A 16,190-nucleotide genomic window follows, 5' to 3' on the forward strand; every position below is an offset into this window, starting at 1 on the left:
ATATCCCTTAATCATGTAACAAATGCTTAATAGGTAACCATTTTGACTGATGATTTTATAATTAGTTGATCTGTTATCTCTAAATTGACATGTGACCTGTTCATACAGATAAATTGACATCTGACCTACTCACACAGACAAAATTAATTTATGCAAGTATTACAGTTTATGGTATTATACTTGTCAGTCAGAGCTCATAATAATGTTTTTGTATATTATGCTTACTAGAGACAAAATTTAATGTGGGAAAGAAATTTCTTTCAGGCAGCAGATGGGTTTTTGTTTGTTGTTGGTTGTGATCGTGCCAGAATATTGTTTGTGTCAGAATCTGTCGGCAATATACTGCAATATACAAGGGTAGGTAACTGGGCATGCCAGAATATTGTTCTTGTCAGAATCTATCACAAATGCACAGCAATATACAAGGGTAGGTAACTAGGCATTCCAGAATAGTGTGCCCCAGTCTGTCAGCAGTATACTTCAATAGACAAAGGTTGTTATCTGAGCATGCCAGAATATTATTTTTGTCAGAATCTATCAACAATATACTGCATTTATGAGGGTAGGTAACTTGGCATACAAGAATTTTGTTTTGTAAACTTCTGTCAGCAGTATACAACAGTAGGTAAGTGGGCATGCCAGAAGATTGTTGTGTCAAACTTTGTCAGCAATGAACTGCAGTATACAAGGGTAGGTAACTAGGCTTGCCTGTATATTGTTTGAGTCGGAATCCTTCATCAATATACTGCAATATTCTAGGATGGTGTTGTGGGCATGCCAGGTTATTGTTCTTGTATGAATCTGCCTGCATTGTACTGCAGTATTCAAAGGTAGGTGAATGGGCATGTCAGAATATTGTTCCTGTCAGAATCTGTTGGCAATTGGCTGCAATAACCATGAATTTCATGGTTCATGGTACAAAGGTGTTTATGTCAGAGTTTGCTATGTACTGCAATATACCAGATTATAGCAGAATATTGTTTTCTGTCTGAATTTACCCATTAACTGTAATTGAACAATAGTCCTTATAGGTAAAATAAGAGTATGCATGCATTAATTGCAACAACAATTGAAGAGTGCAATTTTAAGTTTAGATTAAGGTAGTTCTGTATGTTTGGATCAAAATGTTTTCTACTATGTAGAATTAGATGAAACCCTTGTTTTTCAAGACTTTAGAATATATTAAGAAATTTTGGCATATAAAAAAGATAGGGTAGTGTTCTTGATTTTCAGCTTGACAATACGAAATATATGGAGAGCTATCCTACTCGACCCGGCATTGGCGTCCTTCCACGTCCACACCTTGGTTAAAGTTTTGATGCACTTTCTCTTTATCTTTATCTCTGTACTTACTGGATGGATTTGCTTCAGGCTTAAAATAATAATTCCTTATCATCACCTGCATCACCTGGCACAAAGGCCATAACTCTTGCACCAGTATTTCATGAATTATCCCCCTTTTATACTTAGAATTTTAGGTTAAAGTTTTGGTGCACTTTCACTCTATCTCAGTTATTACTAAATAAATATGATTCCAGACTTAAAATGGTTGTTCCACATTATCACCCACATCCTGTGACAAAAGAGCCATAACTCTGGCATCAATTTTTTCATGAATAATAGCCCCTTTTTACTTAGAACTTTAAGTTAATGTTAATGCATTTCACTATATCTCTGTTATTATAGAAGGGATTTGATGCAATTTTAAATGTTTGTTCCATATCATCAACCACATCATTTGCCACAAGTTCATTAACTCTGGCACCAACATTTTTTGAATTATCTCTCTTTTTACTTAAAATTCCTGATTAAATTTTTGATGCACTTTCACTGTATCACTATTATTACTAAACAGATTTGTTTCAAACTTAAATTAGTTGTACCACAACATAACGCACATCATTTGACACAATGGGGCACTTGGACATTTTTAGGGACCACTATAGCTAAAAGTAGAAATACCTTTTCATGATGTCTTCACATGAAACACTGGATAGATCTTCATCAGTCTTGGTGTGTGGCATCTAGGGCTGTCATCGATAGAAATGATATCGATGTATCAACGATATTTTTTGGTCGATCGATTATCGATTCCCATTTTTAAAAATCGATATTTTACACAGAGAAAAAAAACTATCCAGATAAACACTCAGACCCTCTAAAACAACTTTTCTGTCTGCAAAAATGCGCCCTTAGTAACGGAAGTTGTCAATAAAGGTCATGTCTAAACTTGTACCGTAGCATTCTTTTCCAACTAGTCGGCACTACCTGTATGGGGAAATACATAAATACAAATAAAACTCATGAAAAGCAGGCAATTAAACTAAAAATAACATTAACAAGAAGGTATATAGCATGTACATGAACAAATAGGTTGTTACTATAACTTAATAATCGATATATCGATGTATCGTCGATATCTGTCTTCCGATATATCGGTATCGTCGATATGACAAAGACCCAATCAATGACAGCCCTAGTGGCATCTTCTCAAGGTCTCCTGCCTATTTTTTTTTTCAAATGAGAATGTTTTACCTCATGTTGGGACTCACTAGAGCTGAAAATAGAAATACCTTTTACTGACTTCTCATGAACTGCATGATGGATCTTCATCAAACTTGGTTTGTAGCATAACTGTAAAGTCTTCTCCCAAATTTGTTCAAATGGGAGCACTTGACCCCTTTTAGGGGCCACTAGAAGTAAAAATAGAAAAACCTCTTAAGAACCGCTTGATTGATCTTCATCCAACTTGGTTTGTAACTTTTTTGTAAGATCCTTTCCCAAGTTTGTTCAAATGGTTCTGCTTGGTTCCCTTTAGGGGACACAAGAGCTGAAAAAAGTAAATAGTTTCTTATCTTGAAGTTATTTCTAATGGTAAACATTTTTGAGCAAAATATAGAAAAACTTTTAGGTAATTTTAATTTTAATGAACTTCTTAAAGGATGCTCACCATACTTTGCTGGAAGCAAGGTCAGATGGCCAATGTCCTCTTCAGATGAGCCACTTTAACCCATTTGGAGCTCTTGTTATGAATTGTTTTCTGTCCTGAGCTAGTATTTATTATTATACTAAGAGCATAAATTAGGTCAAAGTTAGCTTGTGAAATGGATATTTATTAAACTTGGCACGTATGAATATATATCAGAGATATCTGTATTTAATGTCTTTTTATATCTAAATTTAGTTTGAACTCATTCTTTCAAAGTCATTAAATACAGTTGTATTCTTAAAATATCATCACCTGACATAGATTTAGGACAGATTTATAAATCAACTTCTTTTTTATGTAAGCTTATGTCAAGATTTTATTTCAAATGTCTGACTTTTTAAACCCATTTACATTAAAAATATGTTGTTGTGGATGCCTTGATCTATTGGAAATGCAAGTAATGTTTGACTTTAGTTTGTTTTGTCTCTCATTTTCGATGAGTAATTGACAGTTCAAAATATAATCTGCATATATTTAAACTGAGTGTGAAAAAGGTACTCTTACTTTTGTAATTTGTCATGTGCTTTTTTGACAAGAGACAATCATCTGAATACAAATTCCAGATTTTATTTTATGCTAACTAATGAAATACTGTATTCCATCAGTTAAATATTTTTATATTTCATCACTCACACTGTGAAAATATGAAATCTATATTTTCACACTGTGATACATTGTGTATGAATTTTAAATTATTTGCTTAAAACAGGAAGAAAATTGTAGTCGCACTTTGTTCTTTACAGTATATGTCTCGATTCAAATTATTTTACTTAATGAGAATTTCATGACGTTATGCAGCAAAAAATAAAATAGAATGGAACTTTATGTTGTGTGCGTCTTTCTAACGTCACAACACGTCTGACGTCATGACTGTTTATGCACGTCTTTTTCCCGCGCTGAGATTAAAATTTATTGAAAAATGCACATCTCAACATAATTAAGCATAAAATAAAAAGAAAATTTGTTTGTTTTTCGTGAACATGGAATATATCTCACCTCGAAGTGAGAAAATTTTCACATTTTCATGAGCGCGTAGCGCGAGTGAAAATATTTGAATTTTTCTCACTTCTCAGTGAGATATATTCCATATTCACTCAAAACAAACAAATATCCTCTATGAATTAACCGATCAAGTTATAAGTTCTATATTTTTTGTTATTGGCAATACTGCAAAACTGAATTGGAATACAAAATAAGAATTGAATCAATGAGAAATCAGTACAAAATCATTATTATTGAATGAAAACACTTGTGAACACTCTAGAGGCCACAGTTGTGACTCAGGCTTTATGAAACTTGGTCAGAATGTTTGTCTTGATGATCTCTAGATCAGGTTTGAAACTGGGTCATGTGGGGTCAAAAACTAGGTCACCAGGTCAAATCAAAGGAAAAGCTTGTGAACACTCTAGAGGCCACAGTTCTAATTCAAGCTTTATGAAACTGGGTCAGAATGTTTGGCTTGATGATCACTAGATCAAGTTTGAAACTAGGTCATGTGGGGTCAAAAACTAGGTCACCAGGTCAAATCAATGGAAAAGCTTGTAAAGAATCTAGAGGCCACAGTTGTGACCCAATCGTTATGAAACTTGATCAGAATGTTTATCTTCATGATTTCTAGTTCATGTTATAATCTGGGTCATGTAGGATCAAAAACTAGGTCACCGGGTTAAATCAAAGGAGAAGTTTGTGAACACTCTTAGAGGCCACAGTTGTGACTCAATCTTTATGAAACTTGGTCAGAATATTTGGGTCATATGGGGTCAAAAACTAGGTCAGTAGGCCAGATCAAAGGAAACTCTTGTTAACATTCTAGAGACCACAGTTTAAGTTTCAAACTCAGGAGAATTGGTCAGAATGTTTGTTTTGATGACCTCTAGGTCAAGTTCAAATCTGGGTCATGTAGGATCAAAAACTATAGGTCACCCGGTCAAATCAAAGGGAAAGCTTGTGAACATTCTAGAGGCCACATTTGTGACTCAATTTTTTTGAAACTAGGTCAGAATGTTTGTCTTAATGATCTCTAGGCCAGAGTGGAAATAGGGTCATGTGGGGTCAAAAACTAGGTCAGTAGGTGAGATCAAAGGAAAATCTTGTTAACACTAGAGTCCACAATTTAAGTTTGTAACTCATGAGAATTGGTCAGAATGTTTGTCTTGATAACCTCTAGGTCAGTTTCGAATCTGGGTCATGTGGGTTCAAAAACTAGGTCACCTGTTAAAATCAAAGAAAAACCTTGTGCATGCAATAGGGGCTGCATTTTTCATTCAGTGTGCATGAAACTTGGGCAGAATGTTTGTCTGCATGAAATCTCGGATGATTTTTAATCTGGATCATGTGGGGTCTAAAACTAGGTCACTAGGTCAAATCAAAGAATAAGCTTGTTTAAACCCAGGGGCACACATTTTTGATTCTATCTTCATAAAATTTGGTCAGAATGTTTATCATGAAGTCTTGGATGATTTCAAATTTGGGTTATGTGGGGTCAAAAACTAGGTCACTAGGTCAAATCAAGGGAAAAGCTTGTTTACACTCTAGAGGCCACTGTCTTGCTCCGATCTTCCTGAAACTTTGATAGAATGTTTGTTTTCATGAAATGGACAAGTCCAAATCTGGGTCATGTGAGGTAAAAAAACTAGGTTACTAGGTCAAATCAAAGAAAATGCTTGTTTACACTCAAGAGGCCACATTTTTTTGGTCCAATCTTAATGTAAATTGGTCAGAATATTTGTGAAGTCACTAGGTAAAACATGTTTACACTGTCATGTTATGTTACTCAGGTGAGCAAACTAGGGCCATCTTGGCCCTCTTGTTTGAAAACCTTGTCTGGGCATAACTCAAATACTATGTAAGGTATCGAATTCATACTTTACATATTGATAGAGGTCAGTGAGAGGGAGTGCAGTGACAAGGAACCAGTAACACTAGGTGGTCCTTATTATTGAATTATCTTGTTTCAGGGAATTTCGTCGCTATCCAAATTGCAGAAATTTGCTTATTTTCCTAATTCTGAGGCTTAAATTTTCCAAAAATCTGCCAAAAAATACAAATTTTTCGGTAGTCTCAATTTTCAGGTTTTCAATACTAGCTCAGTTTTCATTTTGATTCTTGTTCAGTGTGTGAAATAAATCTGAATTCCAACTTGCCCATAGGGCAACCTAGAACTGATTTCAACTTGCCCCCTTAGATTCCAACTTGCCCTGGATCTCTTCTTTAAAAACACGTTAAATTCCAGAACGGTTGGGCTAGTGCCTTTGAAAAAGTACTAGCCAAAATTCAAGTTAACTTTGCTAGTTTGAAAAATATTTCATATTTCAGTACTGTATAAAATGAAACAGCATTGCTTTCTAGAAATACATTCCTGTAAATGAACAGTCATTACATTTTCTTTATTATTTATTCTCTGAAAGTCAGAATAAACAAAAACAGCTGCCTGTGGTAACTCTGGCTCATCATTATCTTAAGCATCAAAGTTATATTTCTCATTTGCAAAAGGGCTTCCATAAGGATTCAATTTCATGGAGTCAGTACTGCCTAACATTCAGATTTTGCAGTCTCTTTTAAATTTTCTTGGAGTTCTAGTATTACTTTGTACAATGACTCTTATCATCATCATCATCATCATGAGTATCATCTATTCTTCGTATTTTGGTTAAAAACGTGGTGTAAAGTAATAAAAATTTAAAGAAAAGGACCACTAGAATGACCAGACCAAACAACTTACAAACTTAATCCGGGTCAGATGCATGTACTTTTTATTACCGGCAATCAGCGCCTTCTCAACATGTCAGCTGATTTGAATGACATTTTACATACATTCTCTTTATAAAACACGATTCACTGACGGACTCTTTAACAAACATGATGCTTTAGGAGGCAGTGAGACATCAAGAGTGAAACACCGCCTTGATTAGTTGCGGGGCGGAGCTAATCACATCATTAACTGACGTTACGTCACAGTGTATTGATTTTTCGAAAACAAAAATGTACACAACTAACATTTGTAGGATATTTAGGGTCGAGCAGGAAGGTTGGATTTTATACTCTACTGATCTGCAAATTACTTGACTCGGGCTTCGAGCTGGCGGTTAAGTCAAAGACTAATTTTGCAGCTTGCCCATCGAGCAATTCCACAGTCAGTTTTACTTGCCCGTCATGTTTTTTTACTTGCCAGGGCAATCGGGCAGGCGCTTATTTCGAACACTGTAGTTCCTTATATTTAATCAAGTTAACGCTTCAAGTAAACTTCATTGGACAATTGGACATGCAGGGTAGATGACCCCTATTGATTTTGGGGTCACTCCATCAAAGGTCAAGGTCACATTGGCCTGAACATGGAAAACTGATCAGTAACTTGAGAACCACTTGACCCAGAATGTTGAAACTGCACAGGATGACTGGACATGCAGAATAGATGAACCCTGTTCATTTTTTGGGCCACTCAATCAAAAGTCAAGGTCACAGGGGCCTGTTTCCGATCATTAACTTGAGAACCACTTGACCCAGAGTGTTGAAACTTCATAGGATGACTGGACATGCAGAATAGATGACCCCTGTTAATTTTTGGAGCCACTCAATCAAAGGTCAAGGTCATAGGGGCCTGAACATGGAAAGTGTTTCCGATCAATAACCCTAGGAGAACCTTATTGCATTCCGGTCACTAAGTCAACCATCAGTTTCTCTTTGATTTTCACTTATGTCCTCTACTGACTTCTTGTCTATTACTACATAAAGCATCTTCTTGTTGATGTTTGAGGTTCCACTGTAACTTTCAAAGAGTTCTAAAAAAAGTTTGTAAAAATAAAATAGGTCATTATTTCTGAATATTTCGGAGAAATTACCCACATTTTTATCATGACAACATTTGACAAAGGGTAACCATCTGTATAGTGCTAAATGCTAGAGGTATCACTAAACTGTTTAAACATTGTTTTATTACATTCAGAAATAATATAGTCTTTTAGAATCATCTCTTACATGTAACACATTTTCTTTAATGTAAGAGAAATGTTTATGTGCAAGAAAATCTTCAAAAAAAAAGTCAGATGCGAGGTCTGGCAACAAATCTTAAAAAAAAAAAAAAAAGCAACAATAACAAAACATTTGCCATTTAAAATAAACCTCAAGATCGCCTGACACTTGGTTTCGTTTTAGTGTTAAATAACAGTTTCACTGTTAACTTTGTAACTGTGTGAATTCCAGTTAGTTCTGTTGATGACGTCTAAGCTTCGCATGTATTTCTAAACTTGAGAACAAGAAAGAGTTGAAATGTTTTTTGCTACATTAGTGATGACGTCAAACCCCAAACAGACAATGTTAAAGGCTGATCTAGGTGTGTTCAAAACTTATGAATTGATGGCGACAAACCCTTGTCAGTGTTGGTCTAACATTTTTGATGAATCGTTGCTTTAATTTAATTGATATGATTACACTTGTTATGTAAGTGCAACATGATTTAGACATTGTTTCAATAGAGGTTGTTTCTATATTCTGTCCATATCATTGTTGATCTACCACTGTATTTGTACTATGATTGATCAGAATATGATTGTTATAGAGTAACTTCAGGTATATTCGACACCTTAAGCATGAAAACAGTGAAGCAATTTTGTTTCAGAATGACCGATATGAACATTTAATGAAAACAAAAGTAGACCTTTTCTGCATCTTCAGTATAAAACGCTGGCCAGTGTTTGCATCTACATTGTCAGTATGATGAATTTTATTATGTTTGTCGTAAAGTAAAACAAAAAATAATCTTTAACAGATTATACAGACACTGGCTAATTGTTTCGGGAAACAATTTACTATATATCCTAATAATGATGTTTATTTATTTATTCGCTGCTGCCTTCTTTTTGTACGCCCATCTCAGAAAGAGCATGGCGTATTATGTGAACACTCGTGGCGGGCGGTGTCCAAAAGCATGTCTGCTTTCTAAGTCGACAGTTTTCATCCGATCTTCACCAAACTTGCTGACAATGTATATGGGCATAATATCTTGGCAAGTTCGATGACCACCCGAATCGCCCCAGGCACTCTTGGATTATGGCCCTTGAATTACTTGAAAAACTGCCAATATAGCCTTGTCAACTCTCTAAGACGAACAGTTTTCATCAGATCTTCACCAAACTTGCTGACAATGTTTTTGGGCATAATACCTCGGCCCTGTTCGATAACCACCCAAATCGCCCCAGGCACTCTTGGAGTATGGCCCTTGAATTATTTGCAGAAAGTGCAAATTTAGTCTTGTCCGCCCTCTAAGTCGAACAGTTTTCATCCAATCTTCACCAAACTTGGTGACAATGTTTTTGGGCATAATATCTCGGCCAAGTTCGATAACAACCCAGATTGCCCTAGGTACTCTTGGATTATGGCCCTTGAATTTACATAACTGAATATTTAGACAGGTGTATTTTGTGACAGTGTGGCACTCTTGTTTGACTTGGTACCATTTTTTCCATCTGAACAGCGGATGCAAGTTTTTATGGACAGTAGCTACGCTACTTCACACCAATTTGTCTCGCCATTTTAACCTGAAGAAATGAAAGACGTTTTTGTTATGGAAATGTGGAGTACACGGCTGTGATTGCTTTAAATAATGATGATATGTTCTTATTGTATGCTATTAATATATTTTACTTGGCATGAATTTTTGTTGTGTAAAAAAATTAATCATCATAAATTCATATTGGTTTCAGGTGTATACATGTGCACGCTGATTAATTGCACAGGTGCTTTTCAATGCGCAAGTCAGTGACGTAATTAAGGCATCAGCTCAGGTTAACATACTTTAAGAATCTACCTTGACAAAATTTGGAAAGCATGATTTAAGCACTTCATATTGTAAAAAACCTGTAAGTGCGGTTTTTGTTCAAAATGATTTTGAAGGTAGTAGTTGCCCGATGAGCATATCGGAAAAGGGAAGAGTGCCTGGGTGATCAAGATGTCCTAATGATGTCGTATATATGACATCATAGAAATGACTTAACAAAAAAATTATTTAAGGACATTATGTGTTTCTCCACGTGGATATTAATTCAAGATGTCGAATATACACTACGGTCGAATTTACGCGAAGTTACTTTTACAGACTTCTGACTTTTGTTCTATGGCAGAGGAAACTGTTTTCTATGTAAGATACACAGATGTCACAATGTTGTATGGCAGAGGAAACTGTTTTCTATGTAAGAGACTCAGATGTCACAATGTTGTATGGCAGAGGAAACTGTTTTCTATGTAAGATACTCAGATGTCACAATGTTGTATGGCAGAGGAAACTGTTGTCTATGTAAGAGACTCAGATGTCACAATGTTGTATGGCAGAGAAAACTGTTTTCTATGTAAGAGACTCAGATGTCACAATGTTGTATGGGTGAGGAAACTGTTTTCTATGTAAGAGACTCAGATGTCACAATGTTGTATGGCAGAGGAAACTGTTTTCTATGTAAGATACACAGATGTCACAAAGTTGTATGGCAGAGGAAACTGTTTTCTATGTAGGAGACTCAGATGTCACAATGTAGTATGGCAGAGGAAACTGTTTTCTATGTAGGAGACTCAGATGTCACAATGTAGTATGGCAGAGGAAACTGTTTTCTATGTAGGAGACTCAGATGTCACAATGTTGTATGGCAGAGGAAACTGTTTTCTATGTAGGAGACTCAGATGTCACAATGTTGTATGGCAGAGGAAACTGTTTTCTATGTAAGATACTCAGATGTCACATGTTGATGTAAGAGACTCAGATGTCACATGTTGTATGGCAGAGGAAACTGTTTTCTATGTAAGAGACTCAGATGTCACATGTTGTATGGCAGAGGAAACTGTTTTCTATGTAAGATACACAGATGTCACAATGTTGTATGGCAAAGGAAACTGTTTTCTATGTAAGAGATGCGAATGTCAATAGTTTGTTCTATGGCAGAGGAAACTGTTTTTAGCTCACCTGTCACAAAGTGACAAGGTGAGCTTTTGTGATCGCGCGGTGTCCGTCGTCCGTCCGTGCGTGCGTCCGTAAACTTTTGCTTGTGACCACTCTAGAGGTCACATTTTTCATGGGATCTTTATGAAAGTTGGTCAGAATGTTCATCTTGATGATATCTAGGTCAAGTTCGTAACTGGGTCACGTGCCTTCAAAAACTAGGTCAGTAGTTCTAAAAATAGAAAAACCTTGTGACCTCTCTAGAGGCCATATATTTCACAAGATCTTCATGAAAATTGGTCAGAATGTTCACCTTGATGCAGGGTTTGCACAGGCTTGAAAAGTACTTGAAATTGAAGGGCAGTCTTGAAAAGTCCTTGAAAATGACAAAAACCCTAAAAAACTTGGAAAAGTACTTGAATTTTGAAAAAAACTCCTTGAATTTGACCTTTCACTCCTTGAAAATATTCTTTCCGTAACTTTGCTTAGCTAAAAGAATTTATAAGGCTTAAAATAAATCGGAGAAATGAAAATAAATTTGTGAAATTGCAGGATCGGGTCACTCGTATGCTATTATAGTGGTCTATGGCCACACTTTATCGATATTTACAGAGTGCTATTTCTACTATATCACTGTTTGCATGTTTCCGTTTCCGTTTAAAAAATACGGGAATAATAACTCGCAATTTTTTGCTATTTTCGAGTGTTTCCAGTGAATTAAAATGAGTAGGAAAAATAAACATGTTTACTCAAGTAAGTGGGAGACAAAGGACGAATATAAACAGTGGCTGAAGCCATATAGAGCAGACGAAACGAAGTGTATTTGAACGTCGTGTGACAAAATTTTGACATATCACTAGTGGGAGTGTGCTAAAAAATCACAAGAAAAGCGTTAAACTTCAGCAAAATAGTGAATCACATCAACCTAATAATCGAATAATGTCATTTTCAAAGGTGTGACAATTGATGGCTGTTTTATTTTTGCATTTACATATTTAAAGTTGTTTAGATTAGGTCATGGTTTTGAAAAAAATAGTGCTTGAAAAATTGTAAAAAGTCCTTGAAAAGGCCTTGAAAAGTACTTGAATTTTGTCTCTGATATTCTGTATGAACCATGTTGATGATATCTAGGTCAAGTTCGAAACTGGGTCACGTGCCGTCAAAAACTAGGTCAGTAGGTCTAAAAATAGAAAAACCTTGTGACCTCTCTAGAGGCCATATATTTCACAAGATCTTCATGAAAATTGGTCAGAACGTTCATCTTGATGATATCTAGGTCAAGTTCGAAACTGGGTCACGTGCCCTCAAAAACTAGGTCAGTTGGTCAAATAATAGAAAAACCTTGTGACCTCTCTAAAGGCCACACTTTTCATGGGATCTGTATGAAAGTTGGTCTGAATGTTCATCTTGATGATATCTAGGTCAAGTTCGAAACTGGGTCATGTGCGGTCAAAAACTAGGTCAGTAGGTCAAATAATAGAAAAACCTTGTGACCTCTCTAGAAGCCATATTTTTCATGGAATCTGTATGAAAATTGGTCTGAATGTTCATCTTGATGATATCTAGGTCAAGTTCTAAAGTGGGTCACGTGCCGTCAAAAACTAGGACAGTAGGTCAAATAATAGAAAAACCTTGTGACCTCTCTAGAGGCCATATTTTTCATGGGATCTGTATGAAAGTTGGTCTGAATGTTCATCTTGATGATATCTAGTTCAATTTCGAAAGTGGGTCACCTGCCATCAAAAACTAGGTCAGTAGGTCAAATAATAGAAAAACCTTGTGACTTCTCTAAAGGCCATATTTTTCATGGGATCTGTATGAAAGTTGGTCTGAATGTTCATCTTGATGATATCTAGGTCAAGTTCGAAACAGGGTCAAGTGCGGTCAAAAACTAGGTCAGTAGGTCTAAAAATGGAAAAACCTTGTGACCTCTCTAGAGCCCATACTTGTGAATGGATCTCCATAAAAATTGGTCAGAATGTTCACCTTGATAATATCTAGGTCAAGTTTGAAACTGGGTCACGTACCTTAAACAACTAGGTCAGTAGGTCAAATAATAAAAAAAACCTTTTGACCTCTCTAGAGGCCATACTTTTCATGGGGTCTGTATGAAAGTTGGTCTGAATGTTCATCTTGATGATATCTAGGTCAAGTTTGAAACTGGGACAACTGCGGTCAAAAACTATGTCAGTACGTCTAAAATTATTAAAATCTTTTGACCTCTCTAGAGGCCATATTTTTCAATGGATCTTCATGAAAATTGATCTGAATGTTCACCTTGATGATATCCAGGTCAGTTTCTAAACTGGGTCACATGCGGTCAAAAACTAGGCCAGTAGGTATAAAAATAGAAAAAACTTGTGACCTCTCTAGAGGCCATATTTTTCATGAGATCTTCATGAAAATTAGTGAGAATATTCACCTTGATGATGTCTAGGTAAAATTCAAAAGAGGGTCACGTACCTTCGAAAACTAGGTCAATAGGTCAAATAATAGAAAAACCTTGTGACCTCTCTAGAGACCATATTTTTCAATGGATATTCTTGAAAATGGGTCAGAGTTTTTATCTTGATAATATCTAGGTCAGGTTCAAAACTGGGTCACATGAGCTCAAAAACTAGGTCACTATGTCAAATAATAGAAAAAACGATGTCATACTCAAAACTTGGTCATGTGGGAAGAGGTGAGCGATTTAGGACCATCATGGTCCTCTTGTCTATGTAAGAGACTCAGATGTCACAATGTTGTATGGCAGAGGAAACTGTTTTCTGTGTAAGAGACTCGAATGTAATAAGGTTGTATGGCAGAGGAAACTGTTTTCTGTGTAAGAGACTCGAATGTAGTAAGGTTGTATTGCAGAGGAAACTGTTTTCTGTGTAAGAGACTCGAATGTAATAAGGTTGTATGGCAGAGGAAACTGTTTTCTGTGTAAGATACTCGAATGTCATAAGGTTGTATGGCAGAGGAAAGTGTTGTATGTGTATGTTATTGAGATGTCATAAGGTTGTTCTAATGTCTAATGGCAGAGGGATCTGTTGTCTGTGTAAATATACCATTAAAAGCATTATATATATGCATGGTATTTTATATTAAAATGATTTTTTTGTATATGACAATAAAAATGAATAAATATAATTAAAATTATGTTAATAAAAGAATGAAATCAATTTATTTACACCTCAAAACATTTCACTGAAAAAAAAATGAATCATCAGAGTATTGAACCCTAACGGCCTATGTCACAGACAATCTGCCTCATAACTACTACACCATTCTAATTAGTTGAATGACTAGAAGTGAGTCTATCTTATCAAGACAAAGAAAATCAGGCTGAAAATCAAACTATACAAAATATACATAGCCATTTCTATGGAGTGACAAAATTTACTGAATTACCCTAGTATATAGGGCACAAAGGTAAATGTCAGACAGATCGTATGTTCTGTAATAGAGGAGGTAATATCTTAGGTACTCATTAACAGGCATTTCAATGTCATATACATTCTGTTGTATAAGTGTACCAAAAGAAAGACTGTGCTAGTCACATGTACTTCATCGGTTTTTTCAACTGCAGTTGTGGTTTAGTATGGAAACATTTAACATGACACATATAAGTCTAGGAACATTTATGTTAATTGATGAAACTAGCAATTTTGCTTTTCTTGTGCCTGCCCACCCCCATTTTTCTCTTGGGAAGTGGGGGTACTTATATTTATCCTTGTCCATCCATCTGTCCATCCATCTGTCCATCCATCCGTCTGTCCAGCTTTGTGTCGTTCATATCTCAAAAAGTATTTGACCCAGAGCCTCTAACCTCAAGGATTGTTATTCAGCATGCACCAGGGATTTTAATTTGGATCTCACACCAGAGTTATGGCCCTCTACTTGGTCAAAAATATGCATAAAAAAGGCACAAAAATTTTGTGTCGCATGTATCTCAAAAAGTATTTAACCCAGTTTTATGAAACATTACAGGAATATTATTCAGCATGTGAAGTCAGGGCTTTTCATCCTTATATAACAGAGGCCGATATTCGGCCACTTCCCAACTGAAAATAAGGTCATTTTTTCACAACTGTGGCAGAGGAACTTCCCAAAATGTATAAAAAAAATAAATAGCATTTGTTTCTGAAACTGCATGTACAATTTCTAAATATTACAGAAATTGTCTCTTGTCAAACATTTTCTTCAAGTGACAACACTAGGATAGTTGTTCAAACAGTCTGGATCAGCAAAATATAGTTAGAGATAAAAATAGGAAAAGCTTTAAACATTATTCATGTCCCTAATGACTTGTCTGATTTTGAAATAATTTCCAAGAAATGATCTTTATGTGAACCTCTATATACCAAGATTGTTCAGGTTGAAAAGATTTCTATGAAAACATGGCCACTAAGGGAGATTAAACATTTTCTCTTTATGTATATAGTTGGATCTTCTTATGAGAAATTACTCAAAATTATATCATAGAAATGCATCTTGGATTGCCCTCCATTAAGAGGGTTCATGCCATCTTGATAAATAAAACACATGATTACCAGGGGGCAGAGCTTTTTTTGCTGTACTTGGCTTTTATGGAAAATGTGTCCCTCATATCTGGTGGTCTGCTTTCAAAGTAGGTAAGCAGAAATGCATACATGCCATAATTTTTCAGGACCTTTCCGGGATTCTGAGTTAAAATTTCCGGGATTTTTACCCTTTGTCCGGGACATACACCGTGACATTAGTATTCGTCTGTTTCATGCATAAATATCATCAAATTACATGCAGTTTCCGGAGATAAACATTGTTCCCTCGCTTAGGAATAATTTGCTGCAAATGTCGTCTAGCTTTCTAAGGGAGGTAATAGGGTAATTCACGACTATATAGACTATAGTTCGGCACGTGAATTGGTTGCGTTCCCGAGGTGAACTGAATTAGGAGACTTGCTACATACGAAGAATTAACCTGGTCATCGTGATTTAGAATCCATCTTATTTGGTATCATTTTAAAGCTTAAACGTTTATGTAATCATTAATAAAATGGAATCCTCAAAGGAATAAAATAAATCTTGTAGATAAAATCGATATAAAATATTTCGGGTTGGGTCAATTTTCATGGATTGGTCGGCAAAGGCATTCAATAGTCAAAAGTTTAATTTAGAATATTTGTGACAATCAATCTACATTTTGAAAGATTACAACCTTTTAAAATAATTATCGTTTAATTGACCGTTATCAGCCATTTCTTCCAATCAAGGCTACATGTAGCTTCACCGCCTACGTGCTAAAACAACGAGA

General features: G+C 35.6%; 1 protein-coding gene across 1 annotated transcript in view; it reads left to right on the top strand.

Annotated features, from left to right (window-relative positions):
• Window positions 1-16,190, top strand: part of LOC123535667 (protein cycle-like) — a 139,350-nt gene that overhangs the window by 67,931 nt on the left and 55,229 nt on the right. Inside the window, exon 7 of the mRNA XM_045318415.2 lies at window positions 265-357. Coding sequence (XP_045174350.1) covers window positions 265-357 — 93 coding nt within the window. The remainder of the gene's footprint in view (window positions 1-264; window positions 358-16,190) is intronic.

This window comes from Mercenaria mercenaria, chromosome 17, assembly GCF_021730395.1.
Source record: "Mercenaria mercenaria strain notata chromosome 17, MADL_Memer_1, whole genome shotgun sequence".
In the NCBI taxonomy this organism is placed as follows: Eukaryota; Metazoa; Mollusca; class Bivalvia; order Venerida; family Veneridae; genus Mercenaria; species Mercenaria mercenaria.